Below are 20,189 nucleotides of genomic sequence, written 5' to 3'. Positions count from 1 at the left end.
TTCCCATCTCTCTCCTTCCCATCTCTCTCTGCTCTCTCTTTCCCATCTCATCTCTCTCTTTCTTTCCCATCTCTCTCCTTCCCATCTCTCTCTGCTCTCTCTTTCCCATCTCATCTCTCTCTTTCTTTCCCATCTCTCTCTCACTCTCTTTCCCAACTCATCTCTCTCTTTCTTTCCCATCTCTCTCTCTCTCTCTTTCCCATCTCATCTCTCTCTCTCGCTTTCCCATCTATCCCTCTCTCTTTCCCACTTTCCCATATATCTTGCTCTTTCCCATCTCTCTCGCTCGCTCGCTCTTTCTTTCCCATCTCGCTCGCTCTTTCTTTCCCATCTCTCTCGCTCGCTCGCTCTTTCTTTCCCATCTCGCTCGCTCGCTCGCTCTTTCTTTCCCATCTCGCTCGCTCTTTCTTTCCCATCTCGCTCGCTCTTTCTTTCCCATCTCTCTCGCTCGCTCGCTCTTTCTTTCCCATCTCTCTCGCTCGCTCGCTCTTTCTTTCCCATCTCTCTCGCTCGCTCTTTCTTTCCCATCTCTCTCGCTCGCTCTTTCTTTCCCATCTCGCCGCCGCCGCTTCTTTCTTTCCCATCTCGCCGCTCGCTCGCTCTTTCTTTCCCATCTCGCTCGCTCGCTCTTTCTTTCCCATCTCGCTCGCTCGCTCTTTCTTTCTCATCTCTCGCTCGCTCGCCGCTTCTTTCTTTCCCATCTCTCTCGCCGCTCTTTCTTTCCCATCTCTCTCTTCTCTTTTTCCCATCTCGCCGCCGCTTCTTTCTTTCCCATCTCTCTCGCCGCTCTTTCTTTCCCATCTCTCTCGCCGCTCTTTCTTTCCCATCTCTCTCTTCTCTTTTTCCCATCTCGCCGCTCTTTCTTTCCCATCTCTCGCTCGCTCGCTCTTTCTTTCCCATCTCTCTCGCCGCCGCTTCTTTCTTTCTCATCTCTCTCGCTCGCCGCTTCTTTCTTTCTCATCTCTCTCGCTCGCCGCTTCTTTCTTTCTCATCTCTCTCTTCTTTTTTCCCATCTCTCGCCGCCGCTTCTTTCTTTCCCATCTCTCTCGCCGCTCTTTCTTTCCCATCTCTCTCGCTCGCTTCTTTCTTTCCCATCTCTCTCGCCGCCGCTCTTTCTTTCCCATCTCTCTCGCTCGCCGCTTCTTTCTTTCCCATCTCTCTCGCCGCTCGCTCTTTCTTTCCCATCTCGCCGCCGCTCTTTCTTTCTCATCTCTCTCTTCTCTTTTTCCCATCTCTCTCGCCGCTCGCTCTTTCTTTCCCATCTCTCGCCGCTCTTTCTTTCCCATCTCTCTCGCCGCTTCTTTCTTTCCCATCTCTCGCTCGCTCGCTCTTTCTTTCCCATCTCTCTCGCCGCTTCTTTCTTTCCCATCTCTCTCTCTCGCTCGCTCTTTCTTTCCCATCTCTCTCGCTCGCTCGCTCTTTCTTTCCCATCTCGCTCGCTCGCTCTTTCTTTCTCATCTCTCTCTTCTCTTTTTCCCATCTCTCTCGCTCGCTCTTTCTTTCCCATCTCTTTCTTTCCCATCTCTTTCTCTCTCGCTCTTTCTTTCCCATCTCTATCTCTTTCCCATCTCTCTCTGCTCTTTCTTTCCCATCTCTCTCTCTGCTCTCTTTCCCATCTCTCTCTCTGCTCTTTCTCTCTCTGCTCTTTCTTTCCCATCTCTCTCTCTGCTCTTTCTTTCCCATCTCTCTCTCTGCTCTTTCTTTCCCATCTCTCTCTCTGCTCTTTCTTTCCCATCTCTCTTGCTCGCTCGCTCGCTCTTTCTTTCCCATCTCTCTCGCTCGCTCGCTCTTTCTTTCCCATCTCGCTCGCTCGCTCGCTCTTTCTTTCTCATCTCGCTCGCTCGCTCTTTCATCTCTCTCGCTCGCTCTTTCTTTCTCATCTCGCTCGCTCTTTCTTTCTCATCTCTCTCTTCTCTTTTTCCCATCTCTCTCGCTCGCTCGCTCTTTCTTTCCCATCTCTCTCGCTCGCTCGCTCGCTCTTTCTTTCCCATCTCTCTCGCTCGCTCGCTCGCTCTTTCTTTCCCATCTCGCTCGCTCGCTCTTTCTTTCCCATCTCTCTCGCTCGCTCGCTCTTTCTTTCTCATCTCTCTCGCTCGCTCGCTCTTTCTTTCTCATCTCTCTCTTCTCTTTTTCCCATCTCTCTCGCTCGCTCTTTCTTATCTCGCTCGCTCGCTCTTTCTTTCCCATCTCTCTCGCTCGCTCTTTCTTTCCCATCTCTCTCTTCTCTTTTTCCCATCTCTCTCGCTCGCTCGCTCTTTCTTTCCCATCTCTCTCGCTCGCTCTTTCTTTCCCATCTCTCTCGCTCGCTCTTTCTTTCCCATCTCTCTCGCTCGCTCGCTCTTTCTTTCTCATCTCTCTCTTCTCTTTTTCCCATCTCTCTCGCTCGCTCACTCTTTCTTTCCCATCTCTTTCTTTCCCATCTCTTTCTCTCTCGCTCTTTCTTTCCCATCTCTTTCTCTCTCGCTCTTTCTTTCCCATCTCTTTCTCTCTCGCTCATCTCTCTCTGCTCTTTCTTTCCCATCTCTCTCTCTGCTCTTTCTTTCCCATCTCTCTCTCTGCTCTCTTTCCCATCTCTCTCTCTGCTCTTTCTCTCTCTGCTCTTTCTTTCCCATCTCTCTCTGCTCTTTCTTTCCCATCTCTCTCTCTGCTCTTTCTTTCCCATCTCTCTCTGCTCTTTCTTTCCCATCCGCCTGCGCGTGCGTCCGCCCGCGCGTCTCTCCGCCTGCCTGCGCGCGCGCGCGCCCGCCCGCGCGTCTCTCCGCGTGCGCGCGCCCACCCCGCGTCTCTCCGCGTGCGCGCGCCCGCCCGCGCGTCTCTCCGCGTGCGCGCGCCCCCCCGCGCGTCTCTCCGCGTGCGCGCGCCCGCCCGCGCGTCTCTCCGCGTGCGCGCGTCTGTCCGCTTGCCTGCGCGTGCGTGCGCGCGTGTCTGTCTGTCCGCCTGTGTGTGTGCGTCTGCTTCTGTCCGTCTGTCTCCCTGCCTCTCTCACCAGTAGCTGTTCTTGGTCTTCTTGGGCATGCGTGTCAGCGGAGGCTCCAGACAGCCCAGGTGGTAGTAGAGCTTGCAAGTGTCACACATCAGCAGGAGATGCTGGTCTTGGTTCTTCTTACAGATCCCACAGCTAAACAGGAACACACACACACACATACATACATCAGCATATAAGGCCTTATATGTAATGTAATGCCTTGTATGTAATGCCTGTTTAATGTTTGTTTGTTTACCTGTAGAGGACAGCTGGTAGGTTGGAGGACTTCCCAGGAACTCCTCCCTCCTTCTTGCTGGGCTTCCTCTCTTTGGGGGCTTTCAGGACCGGCGGGGAGTTCAGTTTCTGTCACAGAGAGACACACATAACACAACTGTAGGTGTACTAGAGACCTCAGAGAGAAGCAGTGAAGGACAGACAGGGCAAAGGTGTCCACAGAGAGGAGGGAGAGAGGACAGAGAAAGAGGAGAGGAAGGGGGGTTGGAGAGAGAGAGAGGCAAGATTTGTGACCTGTTGCCACGAGAAAAAGGGCAACCAGTGAAGAACACACACCATTGTAAATACAACCCATATCTATTTTATCTTGTGTCCTTTACCATTTGTACATTGTTAAAACACTGTATATATATATATATATATATATATATAATGACATTTATAATGTCTTTATTGTTTTGAAACTTCTGTATGTGTGATGTTTACTGTTAATTTTTATTGTTTATTTCACTTTATATATTATCTACCTTACTTGCTTTGGCAATGTTAACACATGTTTCCCATGCCAATAAAGCCCTTGAATTGAATTGAGTGTGTGTATCTGTGGGGAGGGGGGGGCTGTTGTTGGTCAGTAGACAGACTGTCTGTCTGTGGTGGATGTGTGTTTACTTCTCCACTGCATCTCGTTGGCTACATGGTGGCTGCTCTCTGTCGCAGGTTAATTAGAAAACCGATCTGCTAGGGAGAGACTGGGGAGCTGGTGGCCACTAAACAGACAGGCTCCTCACTGGGGCAGCTCTAATCTGAGCACGCTCACTACGCCGTAGCCCATGGCTCCCAGGGACCAGTCCTGTGGGGGTGCCAGGGCCACAGGACCCTAGGGTGTGTGTGATCTACTAATTGTGGACCACAGTCCCCTTCTGCATTAGCTCAGTGAGTAGAAAACCCCTCAGAGATGGGTAGGGGAAGGTATATTCTAAAATAAGAATCAGAGACAGGCAGGACCAGCCCAACCTCAGGCCATCTGGCTGGTTCATACTGGGTGCGAGACAGGCTCTGAGGCCGTGGGGGACCGAGTGGCTGGCACTGGCACACACACACACACGCACACAGGGAAGGGTCACCTGACTGGCACGCCTTTCAGGAAGATTCTCGGTGTATGACACAGACGTGCACAGCATTTCAAATGAGATGCTTTACCTCAGTGCCAAACTGAACACTGCCAGGAAATGCTAAAAACACTGTGACCGGGTCCTTTGAAGCTTCACAATGTCTAGCGAAAAATGCTTCCTCTCCTTGAGAAGTCCCCCACAATGACAACACTGACTCAGTGTGCAGGATGAGGGATGGGTCTGCAGTCGGGTAACATCAATAATTTCTGGTAATGTACGGGACGGGCAGAGGGATGACAAATAGGAAATGAAAAGGTATCAGATAGATGACACAAAGCAACCCGGGGACGTGACTGATGTAGCCACTTAAACCTTTCCACGTTTCTAATTAGGTGATTTATGGAGGTCGTTGCAGATCGACATCGTTTCTTTCAGTCGTTCTTTCCCTCCAGCCTTTCTTTCTTCCCATCCTCTAGCTATATCACACCATCCATTTATCTGTAAGGCAGCCCCCGTCGCACCCCCGTCGCCAGCCAGACTTTTAAAATCAGCATCATGCATTCAGTTAGCCGCTTACGTAGATGCATTTTGAAAGAGCTGATGACATATGCAGTTCCAGGCACCACGGGCAACTGTAAGTTGTATTATCTAGGCCTACCTGCTAATCTTAGAGACTGGTTGTAACCAGGGGGTGTCTGTGTGTTGTGTCTTGCTATAGCATCCTGTCAGAGCTCCAACGCTTCACAGGCCTCTCGTCCTCAGTTCTCATTCTCACCTCAACACAGCACCACACACACCAAGAGCTGGGCTGCTTTTAAATAAGTGTCAGTGTCAGCACTTCCAAACAGGCTCTGTCACTTTTTTTAAAAAAGTTAAAAAGGACTCACAGCAATTTCTGCAGAGCTGCATTTCGCACTCATTAAACAACCCATCACCCGTGGCGACGCATCTTGGCGATTTGGTTGCCATGGCGAGTGTGAACGTGGTAGAAAGCAAGTGGACAGCTTCTAGCTTCATTGAGAGTGGAGCAGAGCCAGGTCTGGTCTGCCTTTATGGTAAAGGACAGGTCAATCACTAACAGGAGCCTATTATGGGCTGCAGAATTACCCCATGGTAACTCTGTGGGTTGCTATGGCTAATTTAGATTCCTCATAATCCTTTGTCATCACCAGGTCCTGGGCATGTAGCAGGGAGACCTGTCCGGTTGGCGGTTTATCCTCTGAATTTTCTGCCCTGCCTAGGTGTGATGAAACTTACAGGACAGGTGCTGGAGTTTGGTTTCGTGAGAGTGTTGCCAACTCTGGACTAAACATGAGAGAGATAGGAGGAGAAAGTGGACGAGCAGGAAAGAGAATGAGAAAGTGGATGAGGAGGAATGAGAAAGTGCAAAAGAAGATAAGAAATGGGGATGAGGAGGAAAGGAGGATGAGAGAGGAGAAGAAAGTGGTGTGATATTAACATACCTGTCCTAGGATTCCTCCCAACATGGTCCATATGGCATGGCCCTCACTCCTCAGAACACCGTTGACATTCTGCAGATCCTCCAGAGACTCACACAGCTACAGAGGGAGAGACAGACAGGTCAAGTAGGAGGGGGGGGCGAGAGAGAGAGATGGGTCATGTAGGAGGAGGAGAGAGAGACAGGTCATGTAGGGGAGAGAGAAAGAGAGAAAGACAGGTCACGTAGGAGAGAGAGACAGGTCGCGTAGGAGAGAGAGACAGGTCGCGTAGGAGAGAGAGACAGGTCGCGTAGGAGAGAGAGACAGGTCGCGTAGGAGGGGGAGTAGAGAGAGACAGGTCACGTAGGAGGGGGAGTAGAGAGAGACAGGTCACGTAGGAGGGGGAGTAGAGAGAGACAGGTCACGTAGGAGGGGAGTAGAGAGAGACAGGTCACGTAGGAGGGGGAGTAGAGAGAGACAGGTCACGTAGGAGGGGGAGTAGAGAGAGACAGGTCACGTAGGAGGGGGAGTAGAGAGAGACAGGTCACGTAGGAGGGGGAGTAGAGAGAGACAGGTCACGAGGAGGGGGAGTAGAGAGAGACAGGTCACGTAGGAGGGGGAGTAGAGAGAGACAGGTCACGTAGGAGGGGGAGTAGAGAGAGACAGGTCACGTAGGAGGGGAGTAGAGAGAGACAGGTCACGTAGGAGGGGGAGTAGAGAGAGACAGGTCACGTAGGAGGGGGAGTAGAGAGAGACAGGTCGCGTAGGAGGGGGAGTAGAGAGAGAGAGGTCGCGTAGGAGGGGGAGTAGAGAGAGACAGGTCACGTAGGAGGGGGAGTAGAGAGAGACAGGTCACGTAGGAAGGGGAGTAGAGAGAGAGAGAGAGGTCACGTAGGAGGGGGAGTAGAGAGAGAGAGAGAGAGAGGTCACGTAGGAGGGGGAGTAGAGAGAGAGAGAGAGGTCACGTAGGAGGGGGAGTAGAGAGAGAGAGAGACAGGTCACGTAGGGGGAGGAGAGAGAGAGAGAGACAGGTCACGTAGGGGGAGGAGAGAGAGAGAGACAGGTCACGTAGGAGGGGGAGTAGAGAGAGAGACAGGTCACGTAGGAGGGGGAGTAGAGAGAGACAGGTCACGTAGGGGGAGGAGAGATAGAGAGACAGGTCACGTAGGAGGGGGAGTAGAGAGAGAGACAGGTCACGTAGGAGGGGGAGTAGAGAGAGACAGGTCACGTAGGAGGGGGAGTAGAGAGAGACAGGTCACGTAGGAGGGGGAGTAGAGAGAGAGGTCACGTAGGAGGGGGAGTAGAGAGAGAGAGAGAGAGGTTCCGTAGGGGGAGAGAGAGAGGTTCCGTAGGGGGAGAGAGAGAGAGAGGTTCCGTAGGGGGAGAGAGAGAGGTTCCGTAGGGGGGGAGAGAGAGAGAGAGGTTACGTAGGGGGAGAGAGAGAGAGAGGTTACGTAGGGGGAGAGAGAGAGGTTATGTAGGGGGAGAGAGAGAGAGAGAGAGGGTACGTAGGAGGAGAGAGAGAGGTTACGTAGGGGGAGAGAGAGAGAGAGGTTACGTAGGAGGAGAGAGAGAGAGGTTACGTAGGGGGAGAGAGAGAGAGAGGTTATGTAGGGGGAGAGAGAGGTTCCGTAGGGGGAGAGAGAGAGAGAGGTTCCGTAGGGGGAGAGAGAGAGGTTCCGTAGGGGGAGAGAGAGAGGTTCCGTAGGGGGAGAGAGAGAGAGAGGTTACATAGGGGGAGAGAGAGAGAGAGAGGTTCCGTAGGGGGAGAGAGAGAGAGGTTCCGTAGGGGGAGAGAGAGAGGTTCCGTAGGGGGGAGAGAGAGAGGTTCCGTAGGGGGAGAGAGAGGTTCCGTAGGGGGAGAGAGAGAGGTTCCGTAGGGGGAGAGAGAGAGGTTCCGTAGGGGGAGAGAGAGAGAGAGGTTACGTAGGGGGAGAGAGAGAGAGAGGTTCCGTAGGGGGAGAGAGAGAGAGGTTCCGTAGGGTGAGAGAGAGAGAGAGAGAGGTTACGTAGGGGGAGAGAGAGAGAGGTTAGGTAGGGGGAGAGAGAGAGAGGGGTTCGGTAGGGGGAGAGAGAGAGGTTCCGTAGGGGGAGAGAGAGAGGTTCCGTAGGGGGAGAGAGAGAGGTTCCGTAGGGGGGGAGAGAGAGAGAGAGGTTCCGTGGGGAGAGAGAGAGAGAGGTTCCGTAGGGGGGAGAGAGAGAGAGAGAGGTTCCGTAGGGGGAGAGAGAGAGAGAGAGGTTCCGTAGGGGGAGAGAGAGAGAGAGGTTCCGTAGGGGGAGAGAGAGAGAGAGGTTACGTAGGGGGAGAGAGGGGTTATGTAGGGGGAGAGAGGGAGAGAGAGAGGTTATGTAGGGGGAGAGAGAGAGGTTATGTAGGGGGAGAGAGAGAGAGGTTACGTAGGAGGAGAGAGAGAGAGAGAGAGAGAGAGGTTACGTAGGGGGAGAGAGAGAGAGAGAGAGAGAGAGAGGTTACGTAGTGGGAGAGAGAGAGGTTATGTAAGGGGAGGAGAGAGAGAGAGAGGTCACGTAGGGGGAGGAGAGAGAGAGAGACAGGTCACGTAGGGGGAGGAGAGAGAGAGAGACAGGTCACGTAGGGGGAGGAGAGAGAGAGAGAGACAGGTCACGTAGGGGGAGGAGAGAGAGAGAGACAGGTCACGTAGGGGGAGGAGAGAGAGAGAGAAACAGGTCACGTAGGGGGAGGAGAGAGAGAGACAGGTCATGTAGGGGGTGAGAGAAACAGGTCATGTAGGGGGGAGAGAGAAACGGGTCATGTAGGGGGGTGAGAGAAATGGGTCATGTAGGGGGGAGAGAGAAACGGGTCATGTAGGGGGAGAGAGGGAGAGAGAGCGAGAGAGAGATTGAAAGGGGTCATGTGGGGGAGAGAGAAACGGGTCATGTAGGAGGGGAGAGAGGGAGAGAGAGAAACAGGTCATGTAGGGGGGGAGGGAGCGAGAGAGGTTACGTAGGGGGAGAAGAGAGAGCGAGAGAGGTCACGTAGGGGGAGAAGAGAGCGAGAAAGGTCATGTAGGGGGAGAAGAGAGAGAGGGTATGTAGGGGGAAGAGAGAGAGGGTATGTAGGGGGGGAGAGAGAGAGAGGTTACGTAGTGGGGGAGAGAGAGAGAGAGGTTACGTAGGGGGAGAGAGAGAGAGAGGTTACGTAGGGGGAGAGAGAGAGAGAGGTTACGTAGGGGGAGAGAGAGAGAGAGGTTACGTAGGGGGAGAGAGAGAGAGGTTACGTAGGGGGAGAGAGAGAGAGAGGTTACGTAGGGGGAGAGAGAGAGAGGTTACGTAGGGGGAGAGAGAGAGAGGTTACGTAGGGGGAGAGAGAGAGAGAGGTTTCGTAGGGGGAGAGAGAGAGGTTACGTAGGAGGAGAGAGAGAGAGAGGTTACGTAGGGGGAGGGAGAGAGAGGTTACGTGGGAGGAGGAGGAGAGAGAGGTTACGTAGGGGGGAGAGAGAGAGGTTATGTAGGGAGAGAGAGAGAGGTTATGTAGGGGGAGAGAGAGAGAGGCTATGTAGGGGGAGAGAGAGAGAGAGAGAGGTTATGTAGGGGGAAAGAGAGAGGTTACGTAGGGGGAGAGAGAGAGGGTACGTAGGGGGGAGAGAGAGAGGGTGCGTAGGGGGAGAGAGAGAGAGGGTACGTAGGGGGAGAGAGAGAGAGGTTACGTAGTGGGGGAGAGAGAGAGAGGTTACGTAGTGGGGAGAGAGAGAGAGGTTACGGAGGGGGAGAGAGAGAGAGAGGTTACGTAGGGGGGAGAGAGAGAGAGGTTACGTAGGGGGAGAGAGAGAGAGAGGTTACGTAGGGGGAGAGAGAGAGGTTACGTAGGGGGAGAGAGAGAGAGAGAGGTTCCGTAGGGGGAGAGAGAGAGAGAGGTTATGTAGGGGAGAGAGAGGTTATGTAGGGGGGGAGAGAGAGAGAGAGAGGTTACGTAGGAGGAGAGAGAGAGGTTACGTAGGGGGAGAGAGAGAGAGAGGTTCCGTAGGGGGAGAGAGAGAGAGAGGTTACGTAGGGGGAGAGAGAGAGAGAGAGGTTACGTAGGGGGAGAGAGAGAGGTTATGTAGGGGGAGGAGAGAGAGAGAGAGAGGTTACGTAGGAGGAGAGAGAGAGAGAGGTTCCGTAGGGGGAGAGAGAGAGAGAGGTTATGTAGGGGGAGAGAGAGAGGTTATGTAGGGGGAGAGAGAGAGAGAGAGAGAGGTTACGTAGGAGGAGAGAGAGAGGTTACGTAGGGGAGAGAGAGAGAGAGGTTCCGTAGGGGGAGAGAGAGAGAGAGGTTACGTAGGGGGAGGAGAGAGAGAGAGGTTCTGTAGGGGGAGAGAGAGAGAGAGGTTACGTAGGGGGAGAGAGAGAGAGAGGTTCCATAGGCGGAGAGAGAGAGAGAGGTTCCGTAGGGGGGAGAGAGAGAGAGGTTCCGTAGGGGGGAGAGAGAGGTTCCGTAGGGGGAGAGAGAGAGAGAGAGGTTCCGTAGGGGGGAGAGAGAGAGAGGTTCCGTAGGGGGAGAGAGAGAGAGAGGTTCCGTAAGGGGGAGAGAAAGAGAGAAAGGATCCGTAGGGGGGAGAGAGAGAGAGAGGTTACGTAGGGGGAAAAGAGAGAGAGAGGTTACGTAGGGGGGAGAGAGAGAGGTTACGTAGGGGGGAGAGAGAGAGGTTACGTAGGGGGAGAGAGAGAGAGGTTAGGTAGGGGGGGGAGAGAGAGGGGGGTTAGGTAGGGGGAGAGAGAGAGGGGGGTTAGGTAGGGGGAGAGAGAGGGGGGTTAGGTAGGGGGAGAGAGATAGGTTAGGTAGGGGGAGAGAGAGAGAGGTTACGTAGGGGGAGAGAGAGAGAGAGGTTCCGTAGGGGGAGAGAGAGAGAGAGGTTCCGTAGGCGGAGAGAGAGAGAGAGGTTCCGTAGGGGGAGAGAGAGAGAGAGGTTCCATAGGGGGAGAGAGAGAGAGAGGTTCCGTAGGGGGAGAGAGAGAGAGAGGTTCCGTAAGGGGAGAGAAAGAGAGAAAGGATCCGTAGGGGGAGAGAGAGAGAGAGGTTACGTAGGGGGAAAGAGAGAGAGAGAGGTTACGTAGGGGGAGAGAGAGAGAGGTTACGTAGGGGGAGAGAGAGAGAGGTTACGTAGGGGGGAGAGAGAGAGAGAGGTTAGGTAGGGGGAGAGAGAGAGGGGGTTAGGTAGGGGGAGAGAGATAGGTTAGGTAGGGGGAGAGAGAGAGAGGTTCCGTAGGGGGAGAGAGAGAGAGAGAGGTTCCGTAGGGGGAGAGAGAGAGAGAGAGGTTCCGTGGGGGGAGAGAGAGAGAGAGAGGTTCCGTAGGGGGAGAGAGAGAGAGAGAGGTTCCGTGGGGGAGAGAGAGAGGTTACGTAGGGGGAGAGAGGGAGAGAGAGAGGTTACGTAGGGGGAGAGAGGGAGAGAGAGGTTATGTAGGGGGAGATAGGGAGAGAGAGAGGTTACGTAGGGGGGAGAGAGAGAGAGGTTACGTAGGGGGAGAGAGAGGTTACGTAGGGGGGAGAGAGAGAGGTTACGTAGGGGGGGAGAGAGAGAGGTTACGTAGGGGAGAGAGAGAGAGGTTATGTAGGGGGAGAGAGAGGGGAGAGAGAGAGAGGTTACGTAGGGGGGAGAGAGAGAGGTTATGTAGGGGGAGAGAGAGAGAGAGGTTACGTAGGGGGAGAGAGAGAGAGAGGTTACGTAGGGGGAGAGAGAGAGAGAGGTTACGTAGGGGGAGAGAGAGAGAGAGGTTAAGTAGGGGGAGAGAGAGAGAGAGGTTACGTAGGGGGGAGAGAGAGAGAGGTTACGTAGGGGGAGAGAGGGAGAGAGGTTACGTAGGGGGAGAGAGGGGAGAGAGAGGGTTACGTAGGGGGAGAGAGGGAGAGAGGGAGGTTACGTAGGGGGAGAGAGAGAGGTTACGTGGGGGGGGGAGAGAGAGAGGTTACGTAGGGGGGGGAGAGAGAGGTTATGTAGGGGGAGAGAGAGAGGTTACGTAGGGGGGGGAGAGAGAGGTTACGTAGGGGGGGGAGAGAGAGAGAGGTTACGTAGGGGGAGAGAGAGAGGTTACGTAGGGGGAGAGAGAGAGAGAGGTTACGTAGGGGGAGAGAGGGAGAGAGAGAGGTTACGTAGGGGGAGAGAGGGAGAGAGAGAGGTTACGTAGGGGGAGAGAGGGAGAGAGGGAGGTTACGTAGGGGGAGAGAGAGAGGTTACGTAGGGGGAGAGAGAGAGAGAGGCTAGGTAGGGGAGAGAGAGAGAGGCTAGGGAGGGGGAGAGAGAGAGAGGCTAGGTAGGGGGGAGAGAGAGAGGCTAGGTAGGGGGAGAGAGAGAGGCTAGGTAGGGGGAGAGAGAGAGGCTAGGTAGGGGGAGAGAGAGAGAGGCTAGGTAGGGGGGAGAGAGAGAGGCTAGGTAGGGGGGAGAGAGAGAGGCTAGGTAGGGGGAGAGAGAGAGAGGCTAGGTAGGGGGAGAGAGAGAGAGGCTAGGTAGGGGGAGAGAGAGAGAGGCTAGGTAGGGGGAGAGAGAGAGGCTAGGTAGGGGGAGAGAGAGAGAGAGAGGTTAGGTAGGGGGGGAGAGAGAGAGAGGTTAGGTAGGGGGAGAGGAGAGAGAGGTTAGGTAGGGGGAGGAGAGAGAGAGGTTAGGTAGGGGAGAGAGAGAGGTTAGGTAGGGGGGAGAGAGAGAGGTTAGGTAGGGGGAGGAGAGAGAGAGGTTAGGTAGGGGGAGAGAGAGAGAGGTTAGGTAGGGGAGAGAGAGAGAGGTTAGGTAGGGGGGAGAGAGAGAGAGGTTAGGTAGGGGGAGAGAGAGAGGTTAGGTAGGGGGGAGAGAGAGAGAGGTTAGGTAGGGGGAGAGAGAGAGGAGGTTAGGTAGGGGAGAGAGAGAGGTTAGGTAGGGGGAGAGAGAGAGAGAGGTTAGGTAGGGGGGGAGAGAGAGAGGTTAGGTAGGGGGAGAGAGAGGTTAGGTAGGGGGGGGAGAGAGAGGTTAGGTAGGGGGGGAGAGAGAGAGAGGTTAGGTAGGGGGAGAGAGAGAGAGGATACGTAGGGGGAGAGAGAGAGAGGATACGTAGGGGAGAGAGAGAGGTTAGGTAGGGGGGAGAGAGAGAGAGGTCACGTAGGGGGAGAAGAGAGCGAGAGAGGTCACGTAGGGGGAGAAGAGAGCGAGAGAGGTTACGTAGGGGAGAGAGCGAGAGAGGTTACGTAGGGGGAGAGAGCGAGAGAGGTCACGTAGGGGGAGAGAGTGAGAGAGGTCACGTAGGGGGAGAGAGTGAGAGAGGTCACGTAGGGGAGAAGAGAGAGAGGTTACGTAGGGGGAGAAGGAGAGAGAGAGGTTACGTAGGGGGGAGAGAGAGAGGTTACGTAGGGGGGAGAGAGAGAGGGTTACGTAGGGGGGGAGAGAGAGAGAGGTTACGTAGGGGGGAGAGAGAGAGAGAGGTTACGTAGGGGGGAGAGAGAGAGAGGTTACGTAGGGGGAGAGAGAGAGAGGTTAGGTAGGGGGAGAGAGAGAGAGGTTAGGTAGGGGGAGAGAGAGAGGTTAGGTAGGGGGGGAGAGAGAGAGGTTACGTAGGGGGGGGAGAGAGAGAGGTTAGGTAGGGGGGAGAGAGAGAGGTTAGGTAGGGGGAGAGAGAGAGAGGTTACGTAGGGGGAGAGAGAGAGGTTATGTAGGGGGAGAGAGAGAGAGAGATTATGTAGGGGGAGAGAGAGAGAGAGATTATGTAGGGGGAGAGAGAGAGAGAGAGGTTATGTAGGGGGAGAGAGAGAGAGAGAGAGAGATTACGTAGGGGGAGAGAGAGAGAGGTTATGTAGGGGGAGAGAGGTTATGTAGGGAGAGAGAGAGAGGTTACGTAGGGGGAGAGAGAGAGGTTACGTAGGGGGAGAGAGAGAGAGGTTACGTAGGGGGAGAGGGAGAGGTTACGTAGGGGGAGAGGGAGAGGTTACGTAGGGGGAGAGGGAGAGGTTACGTAGGGGGAGAGAGAGAGAGGTTACGTAGGGGGAGAGAGAGAGAGGTTACGTAGGGGGAGAGAGAGAGGATACGTAGGGGGAGAGAGAGAGGATACGTAGGGGGAGAGAGAGACAGAGGTTACGTAGGGGGAGAGAGAGAGGTCACGTAGGGGGAGAGAGCGAGAGAGAGGTTATGTAGGGGGAGAGAGAGAGAGAGAGGTTATGTAGGGGGAGAGAGAGGGGGGAGAGAGAGAGGTTACGTAGGGGGGGAGAGAGAGAGAGAGGTTATGTAGGGGGGAGAGAGAGAGAGGTTATGTAGGGAGAGAGAGAGAGACGTTATGTAGGGGGAGAGAGAGAGAGGTTACGTAGGGGGAGAGAGAGAGAGAGGATACGTAGGGGGAGAGAGAGAGAGGATACGTAGGGGGAGAGAGAGAGGTTATGTAGGGAGAGAGAGAGAGGTTATGTAGGGAGAGAGAGAGAGAGAGAGGTTATGTAGGGAGAGAGAGGTTATGTAGGGAGAGAGAGAGAGGTTATGTAGAGGAGAGAGGTTATGTAGGGAGGAGAGAGAGAGAGGTTACGTGGGGGGAGAGAGAGAGAGGTTACGTAGGGGGAGAGAGAGAGAGAGGTTATGTAGGGAGAGAGAGAGGTTATGTAGGGAGAGAGAGAGAGAGAGGTTATGTAGGGAGAGAGATAGAGGTTATGTAGGGAGAGAGAGAGAGGTTATGTAGGGAGAGAGAGAGAGAGAGAGAGAGAGGATACGTAGGGGGAGAGAGAGAGAGAGGTCACGTAGGGGGAGAGAGCGAGAGAGGTCACGTAGGGGGAGAGAGCGAGAGAGGTCACGTAGGGGGAGAGAGGGAGAGAGAGAGGTTACGTAGGGGGAGAGAGAGAGGTTACGTAGGGGGAGAGAGAGAGAGGCTAGGTAGGGGGAGAGAGAGAGAGAGGCTAGGTAGGGGGAGAGAGAGAGAGGCTAGGTAGGGGGAGAGAGAGAGAGGCTAGGTAGGGGGAGAGAGAGAGGCTAGGTAGGGGGGAGAGAGAGAGGCTAGGTAGGGGGAGAGAGAGAGAGAGGTTAGGTAGGGGGAGAGAGAGAGAGAGGTTAGGTAGGGGAGAGAGAGAGAGAGGTTAGGTAGGGGGGAGAGAGAGAGAGGTTAGGTAGGGGGAGAGAGAGAGGTTAGGTAGGGGGAGAGAGAGAGAGAGGTTAGGTAGGGGAGAGAGAGAGAGAGGTTAGGTAGGGGAAGAGAGAGAGAGGTTAGGTAGGGGGGAGAGAGAGAGGTTAGGTAGGGGGAGAGAGAGAGAGGTTAGGTAGGGGGAGAGAGAGAGAGAGGTTAGGTAGGGGGAGATAGAGAGGTTAGGTAGGGGTGGAGAGAGAGAGAGGTTAGGTAGGGGGAGAGAGAGAGAGGATACGTAGGGGGAGAGAGAGAGAGGTTACGTAGGGGGAGAGAGAGAGGTTAGGTAGGGGGAGAGAGAGAGAGAGGTCACGTAGGGGGAGAAGAGAGCGAGAAAGGTCACGTAGGGGGAGAAGAGAGCGAGAGAGGTTACGTAGGGGGAGAGAGCGAGAGAGGTCACGTAGGGGGAGAGAGCGAGAGAGGTCACGTAGGGGGAGAGAGCGAGAGAGGTCACGTAGGGGGAGAAGAGAGCGAGAGAGGTCACGTAGGGGGAGAAGAGAGAGAGGTTACGTAGGGGGAGAAGAGAGAGAGAGAGGTTACGTAGGGGGGGAGAGAGAGGTTACGTAGGGGGGAGAGAGAGGTTACGTAGGGGGAGAGAGAGAGAGAGGTTACATAGGGGGAGAGAGAGAGAGAGAGAGGTTACGTAGGGGGAGAGAGAGAGAGGTTACGTAGGGGGTGAGAGAGAGAGGTTAGGTAGGGGGGAGAGAGAGAGGTTAGGTAGGGGGAGAGAGAGAGGTTAGGTAGGGGGGGAGAGAGAGAGGTTAGGTAGGGGGGAGAGAGAGAGGTTAGGTAGGGGGGAGAGAGAGAGGTTAGGTAGGGGGGAGAGAGAGAGAGAGAGGTTACGAGGGGGAGAGAGAGAGGTTATGTAGGGGGGGAGAGAGAGAGAGATTATGTAGGGGGGGGAGAGAGGTTATGTAGGGGGAGAGAGGTTATGTAGGGAGGGGGAGAGAGGTTACGTAGGGAGAGAGAGAGAGGTTACGTAGGGGGAGAGAGAGAGAGGTTACGTAGGGGGAGAGAGGTTACGTAGGGAGAGAGAGAGAGGTTACGTAGGGGGAGAGAGAGAGAGGTTACGTAGGGGGAGAGAGAGAGAGGTTACGTAGGGGGAGAGAGAGAGAGGTTACGTAGGGGGAGAGAGAGAGGTTACGTAGGGGGAGAGAGAGAGAGGTTACGTAGGGGGAGAGGGAGAGGTTACGTAGGGGAGAGGGAGAGGTTACGTAGGGGGGAGAGAGAGAGGTTACGTAGGGGGGAGAGAGAGAGGTTACGTAGGGGGGGAGAGAGGATACGTAGGGGGGGAGAGAGAGAGGATACGTAGGGGGAGAGAGAGAGAGGATACGTAGGGGGAGAGAGAGACAGAGGTTACGTAGGGGGAGAGAGAGAGGTCACGTAGGGGGAGAGAGCGAGAGAGAGGTTATGTAGGGGGAGAGAGAGAGAGAGAGGTTATGTAGGGGGAGAGAGAGGGGGAGAGAGAGAGAGGTTACGTAGGGGGGGAGAGAGAGAGAGAGGTTATGTAGGGGGAGAGAGAGAGACGTTATGTAGGGGGAGAGAGAGAGAGAGAGAGGTTACGTAGGGGGAGAGAGAGAGAGAGAGAGAGAGAGCGAGGTTACGTAGGGGGAGAGAGAGAGAGAGGATACGTAGGGGGACAGAGAGAGAGAGGTTACGTAGGGGGAGAGAGAGAGAGGTTACGTAGGGGGAGAGAGAGAGAGGTTACGTAGGGGGAGAGAGAGAGAGGTCACGTAGGGGGAGAGAGCGAGAGGTCACGTAGGGGGAGAGAGCGAGAGAGGTCACGTAGGGGGAGAGAGCGAGAGAGGTTACGTAGGGGGAGAGAGAGAGGTTACGTAGGGGGAGAGAGAGAGAGAGGTTATGTAGGGGGGGAGAGAGAGAGGTTATGTAGGGAGAGAGAGAGAGAGGTTATGTAGGGAGAGAGAGAGAGGTTATGTAGGGAGAGAGAGGTTATGTAGGGAGAGAGAGAGAGAGAGGTTATGTAGGGGGAGAGAGCGAGAGGTCACGTAGGGGGAGAGAGCGAGAGAGGTCACGTAGGGGGAGAGAGCGAGAGAGGTTACGTAGGGGGAGAGAGAGAGGTTACGTAGGGGGAGAGAGAGAGAGGTTATGTAGGGGGGGGAGAGAGAGGTTATGTAGGGAGAGAGAGGTTATGTAGGGAGAGAGAGAGAGAGAGAGAGGTTATGTAGGGAGAGAGAGAGAGGTTATGTAGGGAGAGAGAGAGAGAGAGGTTATGTAGGGGGAGAGAGAGAGAGGTTATGTAGGGAGAGAGAGGTTATGTAGGGAGAGAGAGAGAGAGGTTATGTAGGGAGAGAGAGAGAGAGGTTATGTAGGGAGAGAGAGAGAGAGAGGTTATGTAGGGGAGAGAGAGAGAGAGAGGTTACGTAGGGGGAGGAGGAGAGAGAGGTTATGTAGGGGAGAGAGGTTATGTAGGGAGAGAGAGAGAGAGGTTATGTAGGGAGAGAGAGAGAGAGGTTATGTAGGGAGAGAGAGAGAGAGAGGTTATGTAGGGAGAGAGAGAGAGAGAGAGAGGTTACGTAGGGGGGGGAGAGAGAGGTTATGTAGGGGGAGAAGAGAGAGAGAGAGAGAGGTTACGTAGGGTGAGAAGAGAGAGAGAGAGGTTACGTAGGGTGAGAAGAGAGAGAGAGGTTACGTAGGGGGAGAAGAGAGAGAGAGGTTACGTAGGGGGAGAGAGAGAGAGAGAGAGGTTACGTAGGGGGAGAAGAGAGAGAGAGAGGTTACGTAGGGGGAGGAGAGAGAGAGGTTACGTAGGGGGAGAAGAGAGAGAGAGAGGTCACGTAGGGGGAGAAGAGAGAGAGAGAGGTCACGTAGGGGGAGAAGAGAGAGAGAGAGGTCACGTAGGGGGAGAAGAGAGAGAGAGAGAGGTCACGTAGGGGGAGAAGAGAGAGAGAGAGAGGTCACGTAGGGGGGGAGAAGAGAGAGAGCGAGAGAGGTCACGTAGGGGGAGAGAGCGAGAGAGGTCACGTAGGGGGAGAGAGCGAGAGAGGTCACGTAGGGGGAGAGAGCGAGAGAGGTCACGTAGGGGGAGAAGAGAGAGCGAGAGAGGTCACGTAGGGGGAGAAGAGAGAGCGAGAGAGGTCACGTAGGGGGAGAAGAGAGAGAGAGGTTACGTAGGGGGAGAAGAGAGAGAGAGGTTACGTAGGGGGAGAAGAGAGAGGTTACGTAGGGTGAGAAGAGAGAGAGGTTACGTAGGGGGGAGAGAGAGAGAGAGGTTACGTAGGGGGAGAAGAGAGAGAGAGAGGTTACGTAGGGGGAGAAGAGAGAGAGAGAGGTTACGTAGGGGGAGAAGAGAGAGAGAGAGGTTACGTAGGGGGAGAGAGAGAGAGAGAGGTTACGTAGGGGGAGAGAGAGAGAGGTCACGTAGGGGGAGAGAGCGAGAGAGGTCACGTAGGGGGAGAGAGCGAGAGAGGTCACGTAGGGGGGAGAGAGCGAGAGAGGTCACGTAGGGGAGAGAGCGAGAGAGGTCACGTAGGGGGAGAGAGCGAGAGAGGTCACGTAGGGGGAGAGAGCGAGAGAGGTCACGTAGGGGGAGAAGAGAGAGAGAGAGAGGTTACGTAGGGGGAGAAGAGAGAGAGAGAGAGAGGTTACGTAGGGGGAGGAGAGAGAGAGAGGTTACGTAGGGGGAGAAGAGAGCGAGAGAGGTCACGTAGGGGGAGAGAGCGAGAGAGGTCACGTAGGGGGAGAGAGCGAGAGAGGTCACGTAGGGGGAGAAGAGAGAGAGAGAGAGGTTACGTAGGGGGAGAAGAGAGAGAGAGAGGAGGTTACGTAGGGGAGAAGAGAGAGAGAGAGAGGTTACGTAGGGTGAGAAGAGAGAGAGAGAGGTTACGTAGGGTGAGAAGAGAGAGAGAGAGGTTACGTAGGGTGAGAAGAGAGAGAGAGGTTATGTAGGGGGAGAAGAGAGAGAGAGAGAGAGGTTACGTAGGGGGAGAAGAGAGAGAGAGAGGTTACGTAGGGTGAGAAGAGAGAGAGAGAGGTTACGTAGGGTGAGAAGAGAGAGAGAGGTTACGTAGGGGGAGAGAGAGAGAGGTTACGTAGGGGGAGAAGAGAGAGAGAGGTTACGTAGGGGGGAGAGAGAGAGGTTACGTAGGGGGGAGAGAGAGAGAGGTCACGTAGGGGGAGAAGAGAGAGAGAGAGGTCACGTAGGGGGAGAAGAGAGAGAGAGAGGTCACGTAGGGGGAGAAGAGAGAGAGAGAGAGGTCACGTAGGGGAGAAGAGAGAGAGAGAGAGGTCACGTAGGGGGAGAAGAGAGAGAGAGCGAGAGAGGTCACGTAGGGGGAGAGAGCGAGAGAGGTCACGTAGGGGGAGAGAGCGAGAGAGGTCACGTAGGGGGAGAAGAGAGAGCGAGAGAGGTCACGTAGGGGGAGAAGAGAGAGCGAGAGAGGTTACGTAGGGGGAGAAGAGAGAGAGAGGTTACGTAGGGGGAGAAGAGAGAGGTTACGTAGGGTGAGAAGAGAGAGAGAGAGGTTACGTAGGGGGAGAAGAGAGAGAGAGAGGTTACGTAGGGGGAGGAGAGAGAGAGAGAGGTTACGTAGGGGGAGAAGAGAGAGAGAGAGGTTACGTAGGGGGAGAAGAGAGAGAGAGAGGTTACGTAGGGGGAGAAGAGAGAGAGAGAGGTCACGTAGGGGGAGAGAGAGAGAGGTCACGTAGGGGGAGAGAGCGAGAGAGGTCACGTAGGGGGAGAGAGCGAGAGAGGTCACGTAGGGGGAGAGAGCGAGAGAGGTCACGTAGGGGGAGAGAGCGAGAGAGGTCACGTAGGGGGAGAGAGCGAGAGAGGTCACGTAGGGGGAGAGAGCGAGAGAGGTCACGTAGGGGGAGAGAGAGAGAGGAGGTTACGTAGGGGGGGGAGAGAGAGAGAGGTTACGTGGGGAGAAGAGAGAGAGAGAGGTTACGTAGGGGGAGAAGAGAGCGAGAGAGGTCACGTAGGGGGAGAGAGCGAGAGAGGTCACGTAGGGGGAGAGAGCGAGAGAGGTCACGTAGGGGGAGAAGAGAGAGAGAGAGAGGTTACGTAGGGGGGAAGAGAGAGAGAGAGGTTACGTAGGGTGAGAAGAGAGAGAGAGAGGTTACGTAGGGTGAGAAGAGAGAGAGAGGTTACGTAGGGTGAGAAGAGAGAGAGAGGTTACGTAGGGGGAGAAGAGAGAGAGAGGTTACGTAGGGGGAGAAGAGAGAGAGAGGTTACGTAGGGGGAGAGAGAGAGAGAGAGGTTACGTAGGGGGAGAAGAGAGAGAGAGAGGTTACGTAGGGGGAGAAGAGAGAGAGAGAGAGGTTACGTAGGGGGAGAAGAGAGAGGTCACGTAGGGGGAGAAGAGAGAGAGAGAGGTCACGTAGGGGAGAGAGCGAGAGAGGTCACGTAGGGGGAGAGAGCGAGAG

At 54.9% G+C, this 20,189-nt stretch overlaps 1 protein-coding gene across 3 annotated transcripts in view; it reads right to left on the bottom strand.

The window, feature by feature from the left end:
* LOC135549770 (PHD finger protein 14-like) overlaps nt 1-20,189 on the bottom strand; it is a 136,657-nt gene that overhangs the window by 85,490 nt on the left and 30,978 nt on the right. For all 3 annotated transcript variants that reach the window (XM_064980046.1, XM_064980047.1, XM_064980048.1), the window contains exons 13-15: nt 5,775-5,870; nt 3,222-3,328; nt 2,987-3,118 (exon numbers count right to left, since the gene is read on the bottom strand). In XM_064980046.1, the coding sequence (XP_064836118.1) occupies nt 2,987-3,118; nt 3,222-3,328; nt 5,775-5,870 (335 nt within the window). The remainder of the gene's footprint in view (nt 1-2,986; nt 3,119-3,221; nt 3,329-5,774; nt 5,871-20,189) is intronic.

Source organism: Oncorhynchus masou, chromosome 12 (genome assembly GCF_036934945.1).
Source record: "Oncorhynchus masou masou isolate Uvic2021 chromosome 12, UVic_Omas_1.1, whole genome shotgun sequence".
Classification (NCBI taxonomy): Eukaryota; Metazoa; Chordata; class Actinopteri; order Salmoniformes; family Salmonidae; genus Oncorhynchus; species Oncorhynchus masou.
This window is presented reverse-complemented; position numbering and strand designations above follow the sequence as displayed.